The following is a 14,081-nucleotide window of genomic DNA, read 5'->3' as shown; positions in this document are numbered from 1 at the left end:
GCAAATGGTTTTTATAAACTCTTATTTTCTTGCCACAGAACTGCCTTTAATTAGCTCCGAGGACTACAAAGGGAACAGCGTTATAATAGGAGCCGCTTGAAGGAAGGAGCCCATGGCGCTCGGCTCCCAGACCTCGGGCTGCTGCTGGTCACCAGCCACAGGCAGGTCTGACGGGAGCGCCCCCACCTCTCCCCACTCAGCCCCCACATGCGGCCACACAGCCTGCCTCAGCTTCTCTCCAGGGAGGAGGAATATGTCCTGCTCTCAGACAAGCCCTCGCAGAAACCTCTGGACAATAGGCACCCACATGTGCCTCAGTCCCTGCCCAGAGCTGGCTGCCCAAGGACTGGCGCAGAGTCATGTGTTAGCCCACAGCAGGACAGGCAGATGGGCAGAAGGGCAGATGGACAGTCAGACCGACTTCTGTGTCTCAGCCGATCACCTCAGCTGAGAAAAGGCAACGCCAGACCCCCAGACCCTGGAGTTCCGGATGCCACTCAGTCCTTCTATCCTGGAGGAGGACTCATCCCCGTGTATAACCCAGAGACACTGCCCTCATACACAGTCCGTTCCCAGCCTCAGGCAATTAGAATGTCACAGCCAGAGGGGCCTCCATTTGGGGCACAGAGAGGTTAAGTAACTTGTCTAAGGCCGCTCAGCAAGGTTGCCACTGAGCTGGGACTCAGACTCAGGGCCTCTTGACCTCCAGTCTCAGGGGCCACAGCCCCCCTCTGGGCTCCTGCTAGCGGGGAGGAAGGCAGCAGGGGGGCCAGACAGAGGCAGGAACAGTCTCCCCCCGAGTTCTAGCCTCAATCAGAGGTTTCAAGCGGGGGATCCCGGGACCCTATCCTTTCTGAGGCACGTAACTTCGACCTCCGGGTTCCTCTAGGCCACGAATAGAGGCAGAAGCCACCCAGAAACACTTATGTCTACCCGGGACCAAGTCCACAAGACTTCCCGAGGCCTGCTCCCTCAACTCCAATCCAGTTTCAAGGCCACACAGAGCTGCACGAGTTCCAACAAAAGCCTGTAGCCCCTTCTCCCTCTGCTTCCCTTACCCCAGGGATCACTCGGAAAATGCAATGCAGGAGAAGTCCTCGGGAAGGTCTCTAGATCCCAAGGTGTAGACTTGCCCCCTGCCTGCTCCACGGCTCTGCTCAGAAGCTGGCTGGGCTCTGGGGGATCAGAGTATCTGAGTGTCTGCCGGAGCACAGGTAGAGGGTCTGAGCTCTCTGGATGGCCCAGGGGCTGGGGCAGCTGGGCTCAGGAGCCCTGATGGTGAGGCGGGAAGCCTCGGGTCACAGGGACACCCCCGTGTCCGCTCCACCCCACGACCCTCCGAGGTCTGGCCTCTGAGGTCTTGAGGTCTTGTGGTATCCATGGCGCCCACCACGAACAGTCCCCACCAGCTGAGGATGAAAGTCCACAAGGGTGCTCCGCTGCAGGAGACCACGGAGGCCACCAAGCCCTCTTCCCACCTCAGGCTTTCAGAAGCCAGCGGATTTAGGTAGTCAGCCCGGGCACTTGAAAGCAGCCTGGGCTGGCGGTGGAGGGTCGCGGTCCGGGGACTGGCCACAGCTCCCCACCCGAAAGGGGGATCATTACTCACCGCGGATGAAGGTCGGCGAGTAGGTCGGGAAGGAATCGAAGATGCTGTTGGATGCCATGCCCCGCTCTGAGGAAGGCGAGGTTTCAGCCCTTCAGGGGGTTGGGTTGGGATTGACTTGGTTGGCTGTCGTTTTATTTTTTCCTAGCTACTTTTGAAAATAAAGGGGGGGGGGTGCTCCTGCTTTTTGTTTGTTTTTTTCGTTTTGTCCCTTTATTCCCCCTACTGCTATGAAAAAGAAAAAAGCAAAGAACGCGAGAGTGTGTGTGTGAGCGAGAGAGAAAAAAAATCCCCAAGGAAAGTAAGTTTCTGTTTGTACCCAAGAATTTGGATTCCAGGTCCCACAGGAATGTCTCGCCACAAATTTTCAACAGAAGCGTATGCAGAGTGTATCATTAGATGACGGGAAGGGGCCTTTGGCAGCCAGGGCAGGAGTCGCAGGGCAGTGAGAGCAGAGCCAGCCCAGCATCAAGTGCCACGGGAATGAATGAATGAGGCTCGCCCCCGGCACAGCTCAGCTCAGTGGGTGCGAGGGCGGCCCGGGGGTGGGAGAACGGGGAGCCAACCAGCTCCGGCGCAAGGCCTTGAAGGCGGCTGAGGGCCTGGCCTTGTGGTTCTGTGGTTGAGGGACCAGGCCTTCACGGTGTCAACCCGACCTCAGCTCACAGGATGCAAGAAGTCAGCTCGCGGCCTTGGCCCATTGGCTGGGCGGCGGTCACCTGGGCCGTGATGTCACAGCCTCTTAGAAGATCTTGTGGCTGCCTCTCTCTCTTTTTAGAAAAAAAAAAAAAAAAGAAGAAGAAGAAGAAAGAAAGAGAAAGAGAGAACAAAAAGGGATGGCTTTTATTTGTGGAGCTAGCCTCAGCACGCGGCCCAGAAGCAGAACTGGAAGCGGCTGGAGAGGGAGTGGCGTTGGGGGGGGGCCGTTTGGATCCTGTGGGAGATCCCTTTTTAATTAAGGCCAGTGTTGGCCCGGGCAGCCGGGAGCCCTGCAGGCCCTGCATTGGGTACCGGGAGCCCGGATCCCCTCCAGGCCCCCCCACCCTGGGCTGCGTGTGGCTCTCACGCTGTCATCGTCCACCACTGCAGCTGGGGAGAGGCGTCCACATGTGTGGCTGGGTAGCACTTGAGGGCGATTTTAGGGGAGTTGGGATTAAGTACAAAGGGAAACACATGAAGGGATGCCAGCGGCGCTCACGCCGAGGCCTGTCTGCCTTCAGAAAGGCCCTCCTAGGGAAAGCTGGTGGCATGGCCTCGCCGAGGGGCCCTGTGCAGAGCTCGGGTTCTGAGGCCTGCGCCAGTCGTTCAAGGCTCTTTGCTCATCTTGCCTACATGTGCATCTCCGTAGCGTCCTCTGTTCCAGCCTAACGTGCCTGGGCTTTCCTGCTTCTGGGTCTTTCCTCTCGCTCTCCCACTCCCCGCTCCCCCCACGCCCGGCTCCCAGTGCCCTTTGTCAGCCCCTGTTTGAAGGCTTCCATTCCCAGGGAGACTCCAAAGTAGGAGAGACATGGAGGATGATTCAACGCCACACTTCCGTGTTCCCAGAAACCAGGTCAGGCGTTGTGGGGGAGGGTGGCGGTTTTACCATTTCCCTCGTAAGTTCTACTCTCCCATTTCATGGGCCAGACCACTGAGGCCCAGAATACTGACGTCAGCTTGTGCAAGGCCACACAGTATTCGGAGTGGAATTAGAATGTCAGCCGCTGGCTCAGCAGCCTGGGCCTCAGCATTGACACCACAGTGCTCTGCAGCATCCTCTAAGCTAAATCCCAAGGTTTCCAAGAGTCCTCTGCAGACTGGGCACCACCACCTGGCCCCTCCCAGGAAGCCCAAGCTTGGGGCCAGACCCCGGCACCAGCCTTGGACTCACGCTCTTCTCTGTAAGCTAACGCGGAGCAGAAGGGGCATCCGGGGGAGGAGGGGCTCGTCCAAGGTCCCAGGGAGACTTGCTTCTGCCCCCAGCCTCACTGGGTCACCCGGGAGCGGGATGCCCTAGGAAATTTGTTGTCTGTGCCTCATCTAGATCCTCATGAAGGCTCAGTCTCCTCTTCCTGACTGGCAAGTTGGTGGAGGCAGGGGATGGGGGTGGAGGTTCTCATTTGTCCAGAGAGGAAGCAGGTTTACAATGAAAGCCACAGGGCTCTGGAGTCAGATTCAAGTTCCAGTCCAGCTCTGCTGGATCCCAGCTGCAAGACTATGGGCCAAGTCACTTGCCATCTCCAGGCCTCAGTTTCCTTTCCTGTAAAATGGGGACAACACATTTCTCAAAGAGACAGGCAACTGGGTGAGGGCACCATGAAGGCTGGTTTCCTTGTCTGAGGCTCGGTGATGTAATTTGGGCTCTGTTATGAGTAAGTGCAGGAAAAGAACCATCACAGTCACATAGGAGGATAGACTGCCCCTGCTGGAAACTCATCAGCTGGCCTGGCCCGAGGAGGGCCAGGGTGGGGGGTGGGGGGGGGAAGGAGGGGCGGTCAGCGGCACAAGTAGAGCCTGCCAAGGGGCCTTGGCCTCCTGACTAAATCTGGAGCGTTTTGGAGTCTGCCACGTTGTGAAATAGATCAGAGGTGAACACAACTGGAAAGACCCCCTTTAATAGAAGTGGAAACTGAGGCCCCCCAGAGGGGCAGAGACTCACCCTACCTCACCCGTGAGTCAGTGGAACCCGGGCCCCTGCTTCCCAGCCCAGGAGTTGTTTCCACTCTGCCGACACCACCTCTAGTTTCTAACGTACCACCCTACGCACTTGTCTGTTTTTTCCACACATAAGAGTGGGCCCCCCATAACACCTATACTTTGGTCACTCTGAGGGACTCCCCCTCCCTGGGAAGCTGAGTTCAGGCCCAGGAAGGGGGCCCAGGGGCACTTCTGTGCAGCAGGTGGTTTACTGCTTTCCTGGGACCACGTGGCAAATGCTTACTGGGTGACAAGTTTGGTTTTTCCCTCAAGAGGCTTATAATCTCCATGTGCCTCTTCAGAGGCATGTACCAGACTTTGCTCGAACGCCTGGAGGCTGCCTGGGGAAGCAGAAAGAACCTTCCCGAAGCCTGACTTTGTTCCTATGAGCTGTGAGATTGTGGGCAAAAGGCTTTTTTCTTCTCAGCCTGCTTCCTCGCCTGTGAGATGGGGCCAACAGCAGGACCCACTTCTCAAAATTTCAAAGAGGATTAAATGAAAACAAATATTGTGGGTGTGCCTGGCACATTGTAGGTGCCCAGTTCCTGAGATTCCCTTTCCTGCCGCTTCTGACCGTGCACCCTCTCGGCATGCTCTGGGCAGTCAGGTGTCCTCTTGTTCTCCACTGGAAAAAAAAAAATCCAATACCTTAGAAGCCTCTGAATCATTAGATCAGGTTAATCCAAAACTTTGGTTGAAGAAGGAAATCATTAAAAAAAATAGTAATGTTCCTTTATTTTACCTTTAAATTTATAAATGGCCTCCCTCTTGTTCTTCTGTCTCGAACCAGCCCAGAAGGCGTCTCCTACAATTTCCAGATTTGTCCTCTTTAAAGTGGAATGCAAATGTAAAGATGCTTACAAAGCAATTAGCACCCCGCAGCATCTAGACCTGACTCCTTCGCCCAATCTTTTACGTTTCACCCATACCCAATTCAGTTTATTTTTTAGCAACTTGCCTTCACCGAGTCTTTCCAAGGTGTTCAACCTTGGAAAGTTTTCACAGAGATAGACACTCCCGTTTTGCCTCATACCATGAACAACATCACATCACCACTAGTGAGGGTCCAATTAGGAAAACAGAAGCCACTTTGAGTGATGGACACCGAGGGAAGGAAGTTAGTTCAGGGATTATTGGCAACCCAGGTGATGGAAGAGCTGAGAAGCCAAACAGAGGTGGGGAGGAGCCCCAAGAGTAGCCACAGCAGGAAGCCACTGCCACCATTCTGCAAGAGGGACACAAGGAGGAGTGTTGCCGCTAGGGTCCCCAGCGGAAGCAGAAGCATGATGGCCAGTCTTGCATTTGCTGGAGCCGCAGAGGAGACTCAGCTGCCATGGAGGGCCCCTGAGACAAAGAATAAAGCAACCTCTCTTCCTGCCGTCCTTCAACATCCTTCTAGTGCCTTCCACCAGTCGAATGGAGCTGGAGCCGGCTGACGTAGTGGCATCAGACCTCTGCATTATAGAGCCAAAGAGGGGAGGGAGTAGATGGGTCTGAGGGCAAAGTGGCCCAACACTGGCATGGTATTCAGTGGAGTTCTGTAACCATGGAAACCCAGCTGGAACGAACGGGTTTGGGAACAAACCCAACAGATGTTTGGCAAGTTGACAGCTCAGTGGGTTGGTGGGACCAGAAGGTGTGGATACCAGCGAGGGATCTGCTGGCCAAGGGCATCCACTGGCATAATACACCAGAAGAACCAGTGAACCCCATGGGCCATTTACATTGGGGTCAGTTAAGAAAACACCTACTGTGAATGGTGATGAAATCCTTTTTCTTAACCTGCGTGCAGAGCTGATACTTTCACTACAACCTTGGGTGACTGTGATTGGGGAATTATGAGCATTGGCTGCCGGGCCTGTCGATGAACCTTACAGTTTACAAAGGTGGCACACTTCTGAACCCACTGGACCCTCCCAACAACCTGCGGGATAGGTGTGGCTCTCTTCACTTTTCTGATGAGGAAAAGACTAATCACAGGAATTAATCCCGAGTTTTAGCTTCTAGGAGTCAGCACAGCCAGCTTGGACAAAACAGGCAGCAGATTTGAGGTAAGGTCTTAGAGTTCAAATCCTGGCTTTCAACCAGCCAATCACAGCACTGGGTCCAAGGAAGGTACTGGAATGATATTTGATATCTACTGCAAGCTGCCCGGGGGTGGGGGTGTGTGGGGGGGTAGGGGATAGGGCAGAGAAGCGGGGGTGGGGGGCTCTACCTTCAGAGCTCAGCACAGAGACATCAAGATAAGATGTCTCTTCCCCCATCTCCCCTTATCCCCCCAGCCAGATCCACCCCCTGCTCTATCGGGAGCTCAGGTCAGAGGATGAGGCCTGCAAGCACACAGCCCACCCAGGGGCCAGGATACACAGGCCAAGCCAGGGATCATTAGCTAAGAAGGTACCAGGTGGGATGCACATGCCAGGAGCTGTATGCACAGGGTCTCCAATGGTGGGCTCTCAGGACAGCCAGCCATGCATACTGGTCTTCCTGCCATTTCCAGGGGTAGTCAGAGAGGTGAGGAGACCTGCCCAAGGGCATCCTGTTTGTGGATGGAGGAAGCAGGATCAAACTCAGCCTGCCCTCCGCCTGCTTTCTGGGCTTCTCCCCTCCCCGCCCCCCGCCTCTCTCTTTCCTGCTGTTTGTTTCAAAAAACTGCTCACGGTGCCCCCTTCAGAACCAAACCCCTCCCTCTCCTCCCCCTTCCTGCCTCAGCCCCCTTCTCCAGGCCCTCCCTTTGCTGGAACCCACGCTGCCATCTCTGTGTAGCTGCCATAGGCTTGGTGGCATTAAGGACAATCTTGCAACAATCTTCACTCTCAGCATCTGCTTTACCAGGGACCCTGATAGCTCCACTCACGGCCTTTCTTCCTGCCTGAAATTCCACCATCAGTACACGTTTGGATTTGGATACATTTCGGCCATAAGCCCTCTGTCAAAAAGGCAGGTAGAAGCGGGTGGAGGAGTAAACAGAGCCCCCTGCAGGGGAAGAACACAGGCTGGGTTCTACCCAGCTGCCCCCCAAATGGACTTGTTGCCTCTCTCTCTGGCCAGAGTTTCCCTGCTGCTTAAAATAATGATCCACGTGCTCCCCCATCCCACGGCCACCTGCACACGAACATCCCAGGCAGACAGAGCAGAGATGCTTCTCTCCATCTTTACAGCTGGGGAAACTGAGGCTCGCAGAGGCAAAGGGCCTCACGTGCAGTCGCAGGTGTGGTAAGAGGGAGTCAACTGCAGGTCTGCTGCCGCCACACCCAGCCATCCCCAGGGCGCCCCTTGACTTCCCTTTTCTCCCTCAAGTCCCCTCTAGGGAGGTTGACATGCTGGGGCCTTGGAGTCCGGAGAGCGCCCTCAGGCTCTTCCTGGCCACGCGATGTCAGCCAGTCCTGTCCCCACCTCGCTGCCCTCACCTGTAAGATGGGGAAGATCAAAAGCCCCTGTCTTCTCCCAGGGTGGGCGGGTGAGGAGGGAACCCCTGGGAAGAACACAGGTAGGCAGCTGGCTGGGGTAAGCTCTTCTTCTGTTGCTGTTTTGTGGCGGATGGTCTGAGAGCCCGGGCGGCAGCATGTAAGGGGTGAGGGTGTCCTGTATGGAGGGCAGGGCTGGTGGTAGGAGGGGGCGTGTGGCTGACTCACAACTCTCCCAGGCTCCTTGGTGCTCCCAGCAGCTTCCTGCCCTCCCATCCAGTCCCACCGAGGCCCTGCTTCCAGCAACGCTGACTCGATCCCAGTCGAGGGCCACCCGAACCCGAGTCCCAGGCTGCAGGACTGGTCACCCCGGCCAGAGTGCATCCCTCCCAAGCGGCCGGTCCAGCTCAGAGGCCTCTCCTGTGCTCCTTTGAGACCTGGAAAGACTGGCCCCTGACGCTTCCTCCCTCAGAGTCCCAGGCCCCTCAGAGAAAGCAAGAAAACTCCAAGCTGTAGCCCCTTTGGGCTCCTAAAACGAGCTCTCTCTGGGTTTTTTGGTGGAATAATCTATTTTTAGCATCAAAGAGTGCTGCCAGGGGCTTAGACCTTCTGAGGGACAGGCTTTGTCTGACCACAAACCCTGCTGGAGGTGGGCACTCCTCAGCGGGGCGGGGTGGGGAAGGAGGGCAGCAAGGAAGGGTGTCTCCAGCCCACCCTGCCCCGACCCCCAGGGCCACACGTGGCAGACGCAGGCTCAGGGCTCCGTCCTTTCCTGCTCAGGGAGCCCCCCCGCCCCCCATTTTCTCTCAGTGCTTTCTCCCCGCAAACGCAATACTAATAATCATAACAATGATCGTAAACTAGCACTCCCCGCATGCCAAGGACCCTTCCAAGAGCTTTAGGTAAATTAACTCAATTCTCACAAGAATCCAATCACTTAGACAAGGAGACTGAGTCTCAGAGAGGTTAACTGACCTACCCAAGTTTGGCTCAGGACGGATGGAGCCAGGATTTGAACCCAGACAGTCTATTTTATCATTAGTTAGTCTCATGTTCCAGCTGAGGAAGCAGAGCCTCAGAGAAAGGAATATATGTGCTCAAAATCACCTGGACAGCAAACGATGAGGCCAGGATTCACGACAGGGCTTCCAGGGCCTGGCACCTATGGCCTCGGTTCATTCTCCCAACAAATGGTGTTTGTGTGTGTGTGTGTGTGTGTGTGTGTGTGTGGTGGGTACTATTATTCTCCCCCCCTCCCATTTTCCTGAGGAAACTGAGGCTTCGACAAGAAAAGGGACCCACCTGAGTTTGCAGAGCTAGGAAGTGGTGGAGTCGGGATTTGAACCTCATCTGTTGGAATTCCTGAAGCCTTTGCTAGAAGCTGCCAGTCTCAATCCCCACCCCCACCCATCCCCCAATCCCTGCTGCTTTCTCTGAGGAGGCTGGGCCCCAGGAGGAGCCTGGATAGGGTTGTAATTTTTAAAAAATGATTTGGTCTTAATGTCTCCCCCACCAATCTCCATCCCTTTCTCTCTCCTTCAATCATAATGACCCCGTTTGCAAGGGTGTGCTGGCCAGCAAATTTGCTGACCCAGGCAAAAGGAAGGGGGTGTGTGTCATTATGTGGTTGGGAAATGGTGAGGCATTTCATATGCCACCGATCTAGTATCCCAGGAATTTCTGCAGCCCTCAAGGAAATTAAAGAATTAGCTACCATCCAGGGCTGTGGCTTCCTCCTCACTGTGTGTGTGCATTTTCTTGACTTTAAATAGGATGCTCTGAGCATCTGCAAGTAAGTGGCAGCATTGTAGGAAGAGGGGCTGCCTGGGGTAAGGAGAAAGTCCCGGCCAGTGAGGCTACAGGCCAAGGCTCAGAGAGGGGCAGGAACTTGCCCTAGGCCACACAGCTAATGCCCAAATCTGCACCACCCGACTTGTGGCCTGATGCTCTTTCCATGCTGTCAGGCTCTGCAAATAATTTGCTGTGTGAAATCAGACAAGTTCTTTTTCCCTCTCTGGGTCGTTTTTCCTTATATGTAAAAGGACAGGGTGAGATCATTGTCTTAGTCTGGGTTCCTCCAAAGACAAACCTTGAACCTAAGAACTAAGTGTAAGCAGTTTATTTGGGAAATGATCCCAGGAAGCAGGGGTGAAGGGGGGGCGGAAGTGGCACAGGGAAGGGAAGGTAGCCCATACAGGGCTCAGCTTGCCGCTCTGGCACCCGGAGCTCTACCCCCCGGGACCCCTCTGAGGAAGTGGGTGGAACCCGCACAGAACTGCTTCCCCAAGGGCCAGGGAGCTGGGGAGTGTATCCACCAACTCCCATCTCTCATTAGGTGAGGGTTATTCTAAGAGTAATGACTCTCCAACAATTCTTGCTGCTCCCCTTGGGCAAAGCTCACTCAAGACCAGAAGATGTCCTCAGGCCAACCTGTTCTTTAGGGGAACTGTCTATCTGGGGAGGGTGTATGATTTCTAAGGCATCCCTTGGCGCTGATAGATAAGGATTTCTTATTTCATAGGCATCTTCCTCAGTATCCTTCCTATCAACACTTCTGAGCTGTCATGACATTAGGGAAGTAATGTGTTAGCACAGTAGATGAGGTACCAAGTCATAGCCTCACTGCCTGTCCCAGAGCCTGAGCTTCCCCTATCCATGCTTCAGCATATTTAAACACTTTTTAAATAGTGTTTGTTGAAACCCCTCGGGGTCAGTGTCTCAGCGTACCCTCAAGGAGGAAGGTACCAGGGAGTAGGCTGAATGCGGGGAGAGGGACTCTGTCCTCCATCACTTTGGCCAAAGAAGTCTGCTTTGTCTTTTAATTTTTAGTTAAAATTTTTTTTTATTATTCCCTCAAAGTTATGCACGCTTATGATGTAAACAAATACTTCTATAAGGCGCTCCTTCCCACTCCTCAGAGAAAACCATGTTCAACACCTCTACCTGTTTCTTTTAGTACTTCCTCCAATTCTCTAAATAATATGTTTACCAAGTTCATTGTGATTTTTCAGTTTTAGATATTATCTATTGACTTTCCATATGAAAGAGGATTTAGCTCCTTTTACCTGGCCTTCTCCTAAACCATGTACCTTTCTATCCTCCTAGGATATTTTGGTTAGATGAGCTGTTAGCATTTCCTTTTTTCAACTGGGTAAATGCTTTCCCGGCTGGGTCATATAGTATGCTCTGATCACATTTCCTTGCTTGCATAGCCTTTTGTTTTCCCTGGAGTTATAGTTTGTTTAGCTTTTCATTTGCATAATTTTCTGTGTGCTTACCACAAATGTATTCCCAAACTCTCCACTAGTTGTCCAAATCTCCTATTATGAAATTCAATGGCATCGATTCCTTTATGGAGTCCTCTCTCCTGGAATATCCTAACCTGCTCCAGTCTAGACTGGTTGCTCTCCAGGTCTGCTACTCAGCTATTAACCTGTGATCTTTCTACACTGATATCCTGGGGTTCTCTTTGCCCCCTCTTACACCAGAAGCTCTGTTTTCTGGATCCTTTCTCTTTCTTGGTTTATTTCCTTGTTTTGATGGAGCACATCTTCCAGTAGCTTCCCAAGAAAGGATGCATGCAAGGTAGATTTATTGATGAGCATTTGATGACATCTTTAGTCATACTTCACAGGTAGTTTGGCTGGGCATAAAAATCATAGTTAAAATAATTTTCCCTCTTCAAAGGTATTTCTCCATTGTTTTCTTGCTTTTTGTGCTGCTACTGATAAGTCTGAAGACATTCTGATTCTTAATCTCTGAAAATAGCTTATTTTTTTTTCTCTCTGAAAACTTTGAAGATATGCTTTGTCCCAAGTGTCCTAAAATTCCACCATTATATGCCTTTGTGTGGTTCTATTTTCACCCGTTGTTCTGGACATTCCATTAATCCTATGACTTGGACTTTTATGGTGATCGATCCTGGCTAGTTTTCAAGAATTATTTCTTTGATTATTTTTTCCCCTTCCCTTTTCACTGTTCTATCTTTCTGTTGAGGCTTCTAAAGTTCTAAATAATTTAAGATTCTCATAATTTCTAAAATTCTTATCCTCTCTTCTGTTTCTTTGTGTTTTTGTAGTCTTTTGGGGGGAGATATCTTCATATTTTTCTTTCCATGTCTCTATTAAGTTTCTAATTTTTGTTATAATAATTTGAATTCATACTTTTTGATTTTCTAATTATTACATTTCATCTCTTTTCTTATTGCATAGATGCAGTACCTTCTCCTTATCCCTCTGAAGATATGAATGATAGACTTTCGAAAAAAGATTTCATCTCCCTGTCTAGTGTGTTTCTTTTCAGTTACTTTATTTTTTCCATTTTATTTTGTCTTGTCTTTCCTGGTAGAGTCTTTCTTCATATGGCTGATGTTCCTTGGCTGTCTGCCCTGTTTAATAGAGGGGCACTAAACTCTGATTGGAAGCTCCGTGTAATTGAGTCCAGCCGGACTCTGGACTTCATAGAGGGGTCTGAGTAGGTCAATTCCTTGGTCAGTATCTTTAGATCTTTCCCCTTGGTCTGCTCAGATTCCTTGGGGTAGACTCTCTTGATGTCTTTAGAGGGTATTGGACTGGCTGCCAATATTCTGGGCCAAGAGGGTTATAAATGCACATATGTAACATTCTCCTGATCCTTCATGATCCTTCATGCCATACATAACCTCTATCTTTTATGTGGCTGGTCCCCTCCTGTCCAGAGACCCTCTGATTTTTGTTCTCTCCAAAAAATAAACCTCAAATATCCTACTGAGGTGGGAGAGAGAATCTGGGGATCTAACTGCTTCCTACAGACTTTCGAACATTCCTCCTGTTCTCAGTCCCTTCCCCACCTGCATTTCTGGATGTATCTCTTGTGCCCAATCCCTGAGTCTTTGGCAGTTTTGCCATGTAAGAAGCTGAGTGCTTTCTGCTTTCCCACGGCATGTCTGTGGGGATTCAGGTCGCTCAGGTCTGCCAAGTCAGTGGCTTCTCCCACAGATGCTTTACAGCTTCCTACACTTTGCTGCTGTTATCTTTTCTCTGTTCTCTCTGACCTGGTAGTCAAAGAACCTAAAATAACCCCCCAAACCAAAAAACACACCGCCAACCACCTAGCCGACAACAACACTCTACAGATAGGAAGCAGAAGTAAACTAATGTCTTCAATCCACTCCTTTCTGTTTTCTAGAGTCTGGGGAAGATTTTGATTGAAATAAGAATTCCATATATATCTTGTTTGTGTTTGGGAAGACTCAACTTTAAAAGATGTGAGTTCTCCTCCAAATTCACTTATAAATTATATTAGCAATTCCAGTAAAAACTCCAACAGGAGTTTTCAGTAAAACTTGACAAACTATTTCTAAAGCTCATGTGGAAGAAGAATGGCCAAGAAAAGCCAAGACAATTCTGTAAGAGGGGAGCTAGAAGGGTCACCCTGCCCAATATCAGGATCTAGGATACGTTACAGTCATGAAGTCAGAGAGGTACTGGCACGAGATGACACGATTAAGCCAGTGAAATAGAATAAAGAACCCAGAAACCGATGCCCCTATAAGGGTGCATCTGTCAGGATCCTGGAGGAAACAGATGTTACCCTCAAAGCCTTGACTAAGGAGCATTGAGGAAGCAGCTCTTTATGGAGGTATGGGCAGGATCAAGGGAGCCAGCAAGGGATGCTGATGGTCCCAGATTCTAGCAGCAGTGGGAAACCATCACCCCAGCCTGTAGGGACGAGGGAGGGGAGATGGATCGGGAAGTCAACAGCTCTGGGACAGGAGGTGACTCACAGAAGGAACGCAGACACTGCCCAAACCATGGCCAGCCAGGCAGGGAAGGAGCACCTCCTGCAGTGCCAGAGGGCATGGAGACCAGGTGAGGCAGGCCATAGATGGTAGCCTCCGGGTACACAGAATAGTGCAGAGAAAGGTGACAAGCAGATCTGAGTGTGGGAAATGGAGAAAAACCAATACAAATGGAAATAGCCAACCATCTCCCAGGTAGTCCACTCAAAGGTCCCACAGACAAGGCAAATGCCACAGCTCCCAAAGGGACTTCATCAGAACCCCCTTCTCCTTCTTCCGTGAATGGCACGGTCATCCGCCCTGTCCCCAAGCTGGATCCTGGATCACTCTCCTCTCTGCATTTACTGTTGAATTTACCTGCAAAATAATCCCCATGCTGCTTCTTGCCTGGTGGGATGACAGCTCATCCTCCACCTATCAGCCAGGTAGGCGGAGAATCAGTCAGTACCCTGCCTACGCTTTCAACAACATCCCATTTTCTACAAGAAAACCCTGGTCTTTCCCTCCCCCTGTTCCTCCCAGTTCCAGCCTCCCAGGCCAGGTGTGGTGTCTTCACAAGTCTGTGGCTCTGCCCCTGCTGTAATCTCTCCCGAGAGGCCTGCCTGCTCCCTGC

General features: G+C 51.8%; 2 protein-coding genes across 5 annotated transcripts in view; one reads left to right on the top strand and one right to left on the bottom strand.

The window, feature by feature from the left end:
• RUNX3 (RUNX family transcription factor 3) overlaps nt 1-1,960 on the bottom strand; it is a 62,888-nt gene extending 60,928 nt beyond the window's left edge. Inside the window, exon 1 of the mRNA XM_004266679.4 lies at nt 1,610-1,960. Coding sequence (XP_004266727.2) covers nt 1,610-1,667 — 58 coding nt within the window. The 5' untranslated portion in view covers nt 1,668-1,960. The remainder of the gene's footprint in view (nt 1-1,609) is intronic.
• NCMAP (non-compact myelin associated protein) overlaps nt 1-14,081 on the top strand; it is a 561,420-nt gene that overhangs the window by 361,281 nt on the left and 186,058 nt on the right. The gene's annotated exons all lie outside the window — the stretch shown is intronic.

This window comes from Orcinus orca, chromosome 1, assembly GCF_937001465.1.
Source record: "Orcinus orca chromosome 1, mOrcOrc1.1, whole genome shotgun sequence".
NCBI classification, from domain to species: Eukaryota; Metazoa; Chordata; class Mammalia; order Artiodactyla; family Delphinidae; genus Orcinus; species Orcinus orca.
Note: the sequence above shows the minus strand (reverse complement) of the source record. Positions and strands in the feature narration are given on the sequence as shown.